The 12,307-nt window shown below is 52.0% G+C and overlaps 1 protein-coding gene across 1 annotated transcript in view; it reads right to left on the minus strand.

The window, feature by feature from the left end:
- Positions 1–12,307, minus strand: part of WDR27 (WD repeat domain 27) — a 161,828-nt gene that overhangs the window by 93,199 nt on the left and 56,322 nt on the right. Inside the window, exons 11-16 of the mRNA XM_064384087.1 lie at positions 12,137–12,257; positions 10,593–10,696; positions 9,262–9,329; positions 8,919–9,040; positions 8,434–8,516; positions 708–786 (exon numbers count right to left, since the gene is read on the minus strand). Coding sequence (XP_064240157.1) covers positions 708–786; positions 8,434–8,516; positions 8,919–9,040; positions 9,262–9,329; positions 10,593–10,696; positions 12,137–12,257 — 577 coding nt within the window. The remainder of the gene's footprint in view (positions 1–707; positions 787–8,433; positions 8,517–8,918; positions 9,041–9,261; positions 9,330–10,592; positions 10,697–12,136; positions 12,258–12,307) is intronic.

The raw sequence follows: 12,307 nt of genomic DNA on the forward strand, positions 1-12,307 counted from the left end.
GGCACATGAAGGGGGAGCTTGACAGAGGTGAGCGTCAACCAGGGAGACTAGCGTGTGCTCTGAGGACAGGGACTCCAGGTCACAGGGCCATTTTGGCCGCCGTGTTAAGAGACACAAAAGGTCAAGAGGTGAGGTAGGAGGAGGGGATATGTCTGCATTTTCTTCAGCAAAGTCAGCTTTCCCTTTGACGAGTGGGCTTGTGAAGGTTTGGGGAATCTCACGGCCTCCCCATGGTTTCTCAGAGTATCCTGCCGCTTCGTCTCTCCTTGTCTCTGAGCAGCCTTGCTAACTCAGGGTTTAAATATACTCTGTGATCTGCTCTGATGTTACAGCAAAGCTGTGTTCTAAGCAGAGCACTGTGTCCGGTCTTGAGGGGCCACGACTGTTTAGAGAATCATTATGTTCTCCCAGCCCCACACCCCACCAGCTTGCCCTCACCTCACGGGACCACCGCGTTATCGGACAAGGACTCGGAGGGCCGCTCCGTGGCCCAGCGCGTAGCGAGTGCTCGGGAAACATTTGCTGCTGCGGCTGCTGCTGACTGGCACGCTGGGGTCCAACCCACACATTTTAACGCCTGTCTATATTGCTATGTCCTCTCTCCATAATGTGACCCTCAGGGACGTATCTGTGTCCCTACTGGTGTTGAAGTCCTGCATCTGTGACACAAGTGCCTTCCCGATTCTCACCGACACGAGTTTACTCACTGCGGTGCCGACGCATAACCAGACGACTTAATTTTGCTGTGAAAAACCAGGAATTGGTCCTTCATGACGTTCCGTTTAGCTGTAGAAAGGCAATTTTAAAGAAGAAACAAACACCGAAAATTAGCATCTCATTATGGACATGAGAAGAACAGAGTCTCTTCAAAAAAGAAACATTCACACAAACAGAATGAGTTTCTGACTATAAATTTAAGAGGTTTCATATCTGAAGTCACATCAACCATCACCAGCAAAAGATTAAATCAAGGGGTTAAAAGGATAAGAAAATAACCCAAATTGGTTTTTGTTTGTTTTTAAGACACAGTCTCATTCTGTCGCCCAGGCTGGAGTGCAGTGGTGCGATCTAGGCTCACTGCAACCTCTGCCTCCCAGTTTCAAGTGATTCTCCTGCCTCTGCCTCCTGAGTAACTGGGATTACAGGCAGAACACACACCACCACGACTGGTTAATTTTTGTATTTTTAGTAGAGAGGGGGTTTGACCATGTTGGTCAAGATGGTCTTGAACTCTTGACCTCATGATCCACCCACCTCGGCCTCCCAAAGTGCTGGGATTCCAGGCATGAGCCACTGCACCTGGCCCAGCCTATGTTACATTTTGCATACGACTACCAGTTGACAAACACTGTGACATCACGTGAACTTACCATAAATATTTACAAATCAAAAAAAATGTTCTCAGATGAAATATAGATTTGCCAGAACTATTTATTTCCGTATAAATTTAATAATTGGTGTTCAATATGAATAGTCTGTATAATATTATAAAATAGCTTTAGAAAAAATTAGTATTTGCATAATACTGAATAATTCTAAAAATAGTTCCTTTTTGTAAACAAATTCAATTCTGTTTCTGGTACTATTTCATATCGGATAACCTAAGTTATATTCCCATTAAGAACCAAGTGGCCTGGCTGGGCACGGGGACTCACGCCTGGAATCCCAGCACTTTGGGAGGCCGAGGCAGGCGCATCACGAGATCAGGAGATCGAGACCAACCTGGTCAACATGGTGAAATATCATCTCTACTAAAAATACAAAAATTAGCTGAGCATAGTAGTGGGCGCCTGCAATCCCAGCTACTTTGGAGGCTGAAGCAAGAGAATCGCTTGAACCCTGCTTCAGCCTCCCAAGGAGGTGGAGGTTGCAGTGAGCCGAGATCATGCCACTGCACTCCAGCCCAGGCGACACTGCAATACTCCACCTCAAAAAGAAAAGAATCAAGTGGCCCTAATAGAGCATTAACTTAAGATTGTGGACGTCTCACTGTGCAAATCAAAGTCCAGGAGGTGACCAGGAACCTGTGAGTCCAGTCTCTACCCCGGGCCTGGGCCTAGGCCTGGGTACTGCCGGCCTCACAGGGTTGCAGAGGGTGAACCTGGACCTGGAAAGGGAGAGGTTTCTAAGGGAAAGGAAGATGCCACACACAGCTGGGACCCAAAGGGACCCTCAGAGGGTGGAGGAGAAGCCAGGAAACTGCCCTGTCCAATCTACACAGTCAGGAAAGGAGAAAAAGCCTTCTCTAAAAAAATGATAAAGTATCAGCAAAAGGAAAACAATTTCAGGATAAAATAATAAAGTTATGGACACATTAGTATTACACTTCATTATGAGAAAATCTAAAAAGTCCTAGAATAAGGTTTATAAATATGTAACTGCATGTTACTTTCACAAATGCTATAAGCATTAACATATAATAGTTCCTCGTCCATCACATACATTCTTTTTTATATTATCTCTGTTAATAATCTCTAAACAATTAGCCATTTTAATTAATATTGGTTAGTCAAGATTTTCTGAAAATTTTTCACTAGAAATGTATGTATACACATAAAATTCCTTTGGTATTAATGAAGCAAATGGTTCAAAAAGGTTTTTTTACATTGCACAACAATGTGAAGGTACAGAATGTCATTGAACCATACACCCAAAATGGTTAAAACGGTAAGTTTTATTTTATATATATCTTAAAAAAAAGAAACGAACAGAAAATTTCTTTTAAAAGACACGAAAAGCAGACTACTACATAAATAATGCATGAAGACCATATTATTTACCTAACAAACAGTTTCAATTCTTCACTAACATAATTACTACCTAGGACTTTTTCAATTTTTTGAGAGTGCTGCTATTTAAAAGGCAAATGCTGACTTTCATTATCTGTGTAACGTGCTGGTTAGGTATTCAGATAGCCTCTCCCACAGAGAAAAGCCACAAATGCCAGATGAAATATGTGCTCTATCTTGTTAAAAGCAGAAGAAAGAAAATGAGGACAAGATATTGAAACTGAGGTGAGCTGTGGACGCTGCAACTCCAGTCGCAGGGACCTAGGATTTGTGTGGCCTCAGGGAGGTGCGAGCAGAAAGGCCAAGCCCCCTGGCCACTGCACGATCTCTGACTGGCCCAGGAAGCGTGTGCCGTGATGGTGTGTACTGGTCCCAGGCTCGTGGTCCCGTAGTCAGAGGGACCGTGGCAAGTGGCTTAAAAAGCCAGAAGCTATAGACTTGTGCACCCAAACCCCTAGAAAGCAACGCAAATCTCCTCTGATGGAATGCGCTGCACGTCATTCAGTTCCAAAAAATATATAAAAACAAACAAAACAGAACAAAAAAACCAAGCGTCCATTTCTCTGATGAAAATTGATACAAAAATCCTCAATAAAACGTTAGCAAACTGAATTCTACAACACAACAGAAAGATTATACATCATGGGATTTATCCCTGACATACAAAGCTGGTTTTATACTCAAAATCAATGATACACCTAATTTAAAGCTGTACACCAATCATTCAGGTAGAGAAACAGAGAAAGCTCTCGCTAGGGCACACCAAAACCAAACCCAGCAAGCTCCTGAGAAGTCAATCACTCAAGAACGTGAATCCGCAATGTCCTGTACAAAGTCATAGCGAAGAGATAATAAATGCAAATTAAGTTCATGACAGCGACGCGTGGCTGATGAAATACACGCAACAACCACCTCATGTTTAACCAGGAAAAGGCAAACGAAATCGTAAGACACCCTTGTATCTCCACTGGTTGCCACACGGCTCAGGAGGGTCTCCAGATGTTGGTGAGACCCCACCCCCAGCTGGCTTCCAGGTTCTTGGCACCTTCAGAGCAAGAAATTAGATGTGAAAAGCAGCAGCTTTTGCTACAAAGTGAAAGGAAGCCAGGTGAACTCAGGAGAGGGACGCATGCTTAGAGGACTTTGAGCACCCCATTTTGTGGGTGCTTCTTTAATGAGAGAGGGTGGGATCATCATCAGGTGTCCTGGGAATGGAGGGGATTTCAGGTAACCCCCCACCACAGCCCCATTCTCTCATTCGGGTTTTCCCAGAAGAACCGAGGAGGCCTCACACTGACGGGTTGGCCTTCTCTCTCCCTTGCTTTGGGTTTTCTGCTGTCCTGTGGTTCCTTTGCCACCTTCCTGTGTTCACTGTTGCTTGGGTTTTCCATCTTCCTGCAACGACCCAGTGCTAATCCTGTCTCACACTGGGTGAGCAGAAATTCCAGTGCCCAGCGACATCGGCCTTGCCCAGGGCTCAGGGCAGGTGGGGAGGTGTATGCTGCTAGAGCTGCAGCCGGCCAGCTACCTGGAAGACCTTCACCATCATCTGCCACGTGGGGAACCTTACCCAAGCCCACAGCTGCCCCTGCAGACCTCAGGGCAGCCCTCCCGGCTCCAGGATACAGCAGGTGCTGCAAAGTCTGCTCACAACAGCTGCTCACAACAGCAGCGGCCTGGGACAAGTTGAACGTCTGTTAATACTGAATAAACTGTGGGTACAGAAATGGCAGTATATCCAGACAACAGAATGCTATACAGCAACTGAAACAAACCTCACGGACATAAAGTGAAAACAGCACACCACAAAAGAACGCACGTAAGAAAGAATATCACTCTATGCGTGAACAGCTCCAACCCCAGACCAGACATGTTAGAGGAGACATTGCGACGAAGGACTTTTCGGTGTCTCTTTGCCAGCTGGAAGCCCCCGAGGCTGGCAGTGCCCCTGCCTGGGCCTCGCTGGGCCCTCACTAGGCACAGGAAGTACCTGCCCACTCGGCCCATTTGTGTTAAGGCCCATTCAGTCCCGCTGCCCTGCTCTGGCCTGCGGCTCTGGGGCGGGCCTAGCCCCACTGCTGTTCCTGTGTGGTGGGTGGCTGCCCAGCGCTGGCGGAGAGTGGAGGGCTATGTTCATACCTGCATTCAGTGAGCCCTGAGTTCTTGTCCTGCATCCAAGAATAGGTTACCCTGACCACTGAAGGGTGAGAAGGGTGCTGGGATTACAGGCGTGAGCCACTGCGCCCAGGCAGACAGTTTTATTGAGTGATAGCTCTCAGTGGAGAGGGGACCCAGAGAGGGCAGCCCCTACCCTCAGTCAGGTAGTCCCCCCACAACCACTGCTGTGTGGCTGAGTTCAGGGCTTTTATGGGCTCAGAATGGGGGAGTGCATGTTGATTGGTTTATGACTATGCAAAAAAGGCTAAAAAAAAAGGCACAACTCAGAGATGGGCATGGCAGTGTTTTTAAAACCCTTAGAGAAGGGCAGGTTTATGTAAAATAGGTGAAGGGCAGGGACCAATCAGACGGAAGCACGCCAAACGGGAAAACAGGTTCTCAATCCCATCTGCGCATTTCTCTGACACTTACGGTTTGGCTTTCAGACTCAAAACTGTCTGGTTTGGAGGTCAGGTTTCACCGGGGACCTGCCTGCGTCTACCTGGGGATTTCTCTGACTCCTGCTGCTGTCAGTTGTTAAGGATGAATGGTAGGAGGTGAGACTGACAAGGCTAAGAGAGACCAGGAGGGGTGGGGGAAAAGCATGTGAGGAGGGGTGGGGGATCCAGGAAGACGAGGAGGTTTGGGGGGCGGGTAAGGAGAACAAAGAGGCTGGGAGGACAAGGCAAGGAGGCCTGGAGGACCCAGGAGGGGGAGGAGGAGGCCCCGGAGGAGGAGGGGGAGGAGGCCAGGAAGGCCCAGGAGGAGGAGGAGGCCAGGAAGGCCCAGGAGGAGGAGGAGGCCGGGAAGGCTCAGGAGGAAGAGGAAGCTGGGAAGGCCCAGGAGGAGGAGGAGGCTGGAAGGCCCAGGAGGAGGAGGAGGCCGGGAAGGCCCAGGAGGAAGAGGAAGCCGGGAAGGCCCAGGAGGAGGAGGAGGCCAGGAAGGCCCAGGAGGAAGAGGAGGCCGGGAAGGCCCAGGAGGAGGAGGAGGCCGGGAAGGCCCAGGAGGAGGAGGAGGCCAGGAAGGCCCAGGAGGAGGAGGAAGCCGGGAAGGCCCAGGAGGAGGAGGAGGCCGGGAAGGCCCAGGAGGAGGAGGAGGCCGGGAAGGCCCAGGAGGAAGAGGAAGCTGGGAAGGCCCAGGAGGAGGAGGAGGCCAGGAAGGCCCAGGAGGAAGAGGAGGCCGGGAAGGCCCAGGAGGAGGAGGAGGCCGGGAAGGCCCAGGAGGAGGAGGAGGCCGGGAAGGCCCAGGAGGAGGAGGAAGCCGGGAAGGCCCAGGAGGAGGAGGAGGCCGGGAAGGCCCAGGAGGAGGAGGAGGCCGGGAAGGCCCAGGAGGAAGAGGAAGCCGGGAAGGCCCAGGAGGAGGAGGAGGCCGGGAAGGCCCAGGAGGAAGAGGAAGCCGGGAAGGCCCAGGAGGAGGAGGAGGCCGGGAAGGCCCAGGAGGAAGAGGAGGCCGGAAGGCCCAGGAGGAGGAGGAGGCCGGGAAGGCCCAAGAGGAGGAGGAGGAGACCAGAAGACCCAGGAGGAGGAGGAGGCCGGGAAGGCCCAGGAGGAGGAGGAGGCCGGGAAGGCCCAGGAGGAGGAGGAGGCCGGGAAGGCCCAGGAGGAGGAGGAGGCCGGGAAGGCCCAGGAGGAGGAGGAGGCCGGAAGGCCCAGGAGGAGGAGGAGGCCGGGAAGGCCCAAGAGGAGGAGGAGGAGACCAGAAGACCCAGGAGGAGGAGGAGGCCGGGAAGGCCCAGGAGGAGGAGGAGGCCGGGAAGGCCCAGGAGGAGGAGGAGGCCGGGAAGGCCCAGGAGGAGGAGGAGGCCGGGAAGGCCCAGGAGGAGGAGGAGGCCGGGAAGGCCCAAGAGGAGGAGGAGGAGACCAGAAGACCCAGGAGGAGGAGGAGGCCGGGAAGGCCCAGGAGGAGGAGGAGGCCAGAAGGCCCAGGAGGAAGCAGCAGCTTGGGAAGGGTTAGGCCCGCAGCAGCCCATGGACGTTCTCTTCTCAGCCATCTTCCAACCCACCTGCTGTTGTCTTCTCTGCTGTACATGTCTTTTGCAATTTAAGATGACTTCTCAGTGATGAGTAATTAGCGCCTCCTTACATAGCAGAAGTGCCATGACTTCATGAGGTCAGAGGCCACTCCCAGCGGGGAGTCAGCTTGGGCTGGAGGCTGCGATGCTGGCTGAGCCTGGCCGCCTTCCCCAGGCCTTCATTCTCAGTTTCTCAGAACTGTCCCCATGGTGATGGGACGGCAGCAGAGCATAAACCGGCAGGAGATGGGCACTTAACCCCGAAGGTGCGTCTTTCATGGAAAGAAGGCCTAGGAATGGGGGACCGGTCGGAAACCCCGCAGCAGCAGGGACCCTCACGTAGGACACAACAAGCAAACAGCTCCAGGCCCAAGCTCAACTCTGAGTCCTGGCCTAGCACCTGAGAACAGCCCTCCCCAATCTGCAAGGCGGGCCTGAACCACACAGTCTGTGAGACCCAGGAAAGGCACAGGTGCTCAAGGCATGATTTCAAAAAGTCTGGTAGGGAGCGGGGACAGAAGTCCCAGAAGTCAAGTTCAAGGGCTTCGAGGGAGCATGAAGGACATGGCCCATGTCAGAGGGTGGGCTCCACGGGAGGTCCAGACATGCCTGACGCGGAAACCCCAGTCCAGCCCAGTCCGGGAAGAGGCCTGAGGGCGAGGTCGCCAGGTCGCTGGTGGGGAAGACGGCCCTTCCGGGAGGTGAGGGCCAGCGGTCAGGCAGCTACAAGGCAGAAGGTGAAAGAAGGGTACGGGGAAGCCTCAGGCTTTCGAAGTAGGTCCAGTAGGAAGTTTAACAAGACCAATTAAAGGGTTAGGCTGGTCACTGAAGGAAAAAAAGAAGTCATTATCACTAAGCCTTGAAAGAAATGGAACATAACAAAGTTTACCATCTTAAAGTGAAAGTTAATTTTTATATATTTGAACGATGCAACATGTGGATTTATTTGGCTGCTGCTTAGAACAAACCAATAAAAACCATGTTGAGGCAATCAGGGATAATTTATTATGGCCTTGCTAATACAAGATTCCAGCAAGTTACTGGTTTTGACATAATGTCATGGTGGTAAAAAGGTACAGGTTCCAGAAGTGTGCACTGAAGCGTGCAGGTACACTAGGGATTTGCTTTCAAACTCCTCAGCAGAGGAAAAAGGGAAAAAGATGTTCTCACCATCAGTCACCGCTGAAGGTGCACTCTGCGCCCCCACTGCACCGGGCACCAGCCTTCAATCTCGGGCACGGTGCTGAATTGCTACAAGGGACGCCCAGTTCAGGAGGGGAAGCACCCAGCATGTTCCCGCCACAGCAGGCACGTAACAAACACACGAGAGGCAGAGATACGAAGGAGGGAAGGCTGGAAGGAAGTGCACAATGCGTATTTTAACAGACAGGAATTCTCAAAGCCATGTAGCAGCCCTAACCACAACGAGAAGGCGTCAGCCTTGTGTTCTTAGATTGCGTAGCTCACTGAACTCACCATGTCGCTGCTCACTAGCAGCCTTGGTGCTTTTTTCCTTGGCAATTCCCAGATACAGTGGCGAGGTAGGCAGGACACAGGAGCTGAAACAGAAACAGCCACATAAAACTAGGAGTGCAAAGAATGACACGGTGGACACATTTCCATGACACACACACTCTGAAGACAGTTGCAAGTGACTAATTCTTGCAGCTACGGACAGAGCAGACCGTCAAGCATACTCTTAACCTTGTTGGGAAAAAATTAATACATTCTTAATAAAGGTGCTGTTTTATAATGTACATTCTATCCTGAAATAAAATAGTGGTTCACATTAAAGTAAACTATGAACTATTTAGTTTTCAACAAGATAGAAGCAACAGCATGAAAAACTGTTTCTTCCAACCAGCGCTGGTAGAGCTCAGAGTTTCCTAAACTTTATTTTTCAACACACAAATAAATACGGGTGAACATGCACACACACTCCACACCTGAAGACAGTCTACCTGGCTGGCACTGAGAGGCCCTGTCCCACCCTGGTGCACTGCTGAGCCACGACCAGCGCAGCTGGGTCCACCTCCAACACGGCGATCTTCCCTCCAAACAGGGAGGCCAGCAAGCACAGCGCCTGCAGGGACACAGTTTCCACGTGGTTAGTGACACTGTCTGGGAAAGGAGACACAGGGAGTATCCGAACACGCGTCTAACACCGGCTTCATTCTCACAGCAGGGTCACCACCCTGTCACTCCAAAAATGTTTTCTCACACAAAATCCCATTTCCTCAGCCAGTAGTTACTAGATCACTCTGTAGAAAGGAGAAATCAGAGGTGCCATGTCTCGGGACCGACCTTGCCATCTGCGAAGCGGCTCCTCAGGGCACATGATCCGGCCAATGGGATGCTGAGGCTGTGGAAATCTTCAGTTCAGCAAGACCAGGAGGAACATGAGGGGGAGGAAGGGAGCACATGTACAAGGAGTCACTGCCCAGGCCCCTCCACACACGCTCCAGGCCCCATCACACACACTGCAGGCTGTGCACCACATACCCACACACACCAGGCCAAACACCACACACACCCCAAGCCCTGAGCCTCACACACTCCAGGCCCCACCACACACACGCCAGGTCCAGCCACACACACTGCAGGCTGTGCACCTCACACCCACACATATGCAAGGCCCCATGCCATGCACACACCAAGGCCCGGAGCCTCACACATGCCAGTCCCCGCTCTGAGGCTGGGATGTGACTCGGACTGAGACCTGCAGCTCAGCCTCCTGGAGAAGCCACACATCCAGCAGCAGCTCAGAAAGGAAATGTGTTATTAAGAGTTGTGACCATTTTGGGGAAGAAAGGCTGAGTTTGCAAGGAGAAGCCGCGCCTGGCTGAGTTGAGGAGGGGCAGGGATGGGCACCTGAAGGGAAGGGGGAGCATGAAGATGCAGATGGATCCCGCAGCCCCACAGAGGTCTGAGCATTCAGGGCTGGAAAGGAGGCACTGAGAGAAGCCAGTGCCTAGGAGGCAGCCGCGGAGGACCCCCCGCAATGGAGGAGAGGGTTGGAATCCAGCCTGCTTTTCAAAGTCGCCTGGGTTCCTGGGCAGAAAGTGTGTGGCCGGTGGCACCCAGAGAGCTAGGAGAGGAGGGTGGGAGCCTCTGGGGTTGGGGGATGAGATTGGGGCCTTGGGGACAGGAGATGGGTAGAGGTTACTATTCCTACATTCCTGGGGGTGGCAGAAACTGGGGAAGGGAGCCAGGGTTGGAGAGGAGAGCGCCTCGGCCAGGTTTACGCTGCGCAAGCCTGGGGCTCCGGGAGGCTCTCTAGGGATACTGGAGAAGCCAGGGGCTTCCCAGGGGTGTTCCCACAGGTGTTGGGGTGTTGCATACCCCAGGTGGCCTGGACTGTCTGGCGAGGGCCTGGCGGATGGAGGGAAGGGGTGGCTCCAGGGCTGAGTGCCCAAGGGTCTGGGAAAGGTCCTCATCCTTCGGATCTGGCAGCACAGAGGTCCTTGCATTCTCAATGCTGAGTTGTGACTGAAGCATCTCATCCTGTGACACGTGTGCACCGCGGAGTCACTCGGATCACGTGGTGTGGCCTTCTCCACAAACACTTTCACTACCCCACATACCAGTCAAAGGAAAACATTACAGTTATGCAGCATTTACACCAAAGATCTTACCCTTGTAGCATAAAGCAGCTTCCACTTCCAGGTTTGCCGGGTTAAACACGAATAAGCCCACTGAGCTTCCAATCCACAAGCACCGGGTGTTCTCAGAGGAAAGACTGATTTACGAACAAAAAGAGAAGAACACACACTAATTACTCCTGAAGGTTTGGCCCCACGCACGCCCCTTGGCCTGGCTGTGAGCTCTTTGCAGAGGTGGGGAGCACAGGCCAGGTGGGTTCCTGCTGATGAGAATCACATCTGTGCTGGGCTTCCATTCAGCCTGTACTGGGTCCCCCGGGCACCTGCTAACATCTGTGAAGATGCTCGCTCTGACCTCTGTGGTTTCTGTTTTCTTCTAAGGTTACAGAAAAGGCTGGCACCAGAACCTGGGCCAAGGCCACTGCGCAGGTGCTATCTGAGTGACTGGACTTGAGGGCCATGCAAGCTGCCCACCCATGAATGAGCAATGAACTCCAGGAAGAGAGTAGCTAGCCCAGGCGGCGGAGTTGATACCAGTGCCAACAGGGGTCTGCTGCTGAACTGAGAAGCCACCTCTGGGGAGGCCGGACGTACACCTGGCAGAGGCCCCCAGCTGGAACCTGCTTTCCAGGCCTCCCCTCTCTAGTTTTGCCCCAGGTAGCACCCTGGGCTCCTCCTGGCATGCACCAGCACCAGTCTATGCGTCCCCCACCAGCGTCAACAGGTGTCGTCATGTGGCTCCTGCTTTGCTCTAAGGGCCCCCTCTGCTCTAGGTAAGACGGGGGCCTCGAAGAGCCTTGAGTCCACGTATCCTCTGGGAGCACAGCATCCAGCCTCCATGCGTACCCTGCTTCCCCTCCGTGGTTTGGACCAAGCAGGGACTATTCTGCTCCAGGGATGCTCTGCACAGAGACACGGTCGAGCAATGGCCAAGGCCATTCAAAGCAATGCTGCCCCGTAATCTCCAGCGCTTTCCAAGTATTTTGGGGAGGACAGGTGAACATAATCGTAGCACATTCTTTAATAACAGTTAAACAGGACTTCTTTATGTTGCCAAATATGTACGATATTTCTGAGCCCAGAAATCAATAGAATTGATCTGGTGTTAACTTTAAATGTGTAACGTACAGCGCAAGTGGAAACGGGAAAGCTGAGGCAATTACCATCACCGTTTCCTCTTTGTAAAGAAAAAGTCACACCACAGAGGCAAAGATCTGCCTAGACTTTGGTAACAAACTTAAAAATCATCAAATTCCTTTAATTATTAAAGATACTTACATATCATTGCCCAGTTTACCAACTTTAAGATTTAAAGCATGCAATCCCAAGAATGAGGTTAGTAATAGTAAGAGACAAAAATACTTCGGTTGTATTTCAATGATTCTTAGAAAATAAACCTAATGTTCATCTAAGGAATTTAAGGCCCCCCGTGAAGACGACCGCGCTGCCCCACGTCCGTGAGGACGCCCGCGCTGCCCCACGTCCGTGAGGACGCTCGCTCTGCCCTACGTCCGTGAGGATGCTCGCTCTGCCCTATGTTTTCTTTACACGGCAGAGGCCAGGCTTTCGATGCTTACCATCCACATGCAGAACGTGGGACACGTGAGAGATCGCAGGGTGCAAGTCTCAGTATAGGAAACGTCACTCCCACCTGCTCTCCTTTTCCCAGGGCACTTGTAGAGGGAAGCTGGCTTTCTTCTAGGAAACAGAATTATTGACAATCTGAGAAGCGAACTTAAACACATCCA

This window comes from Aotus nancymaae, unplaced genomic scaffold (genome assembly GCF_030222135.1).
Source record: "Aotus nancymaae isolate 86718 unplaced genomic scaffold, 86718_ANA_hifiasm-v0.15.2.pri h1tg000034l, whole genome shotgun sequence".
Lineage (NCBI taxonomy): Eukaryota > Metazoa > Chordata > Mammalia > Primates > Aotidae > Aotus > Aotus nancymaae.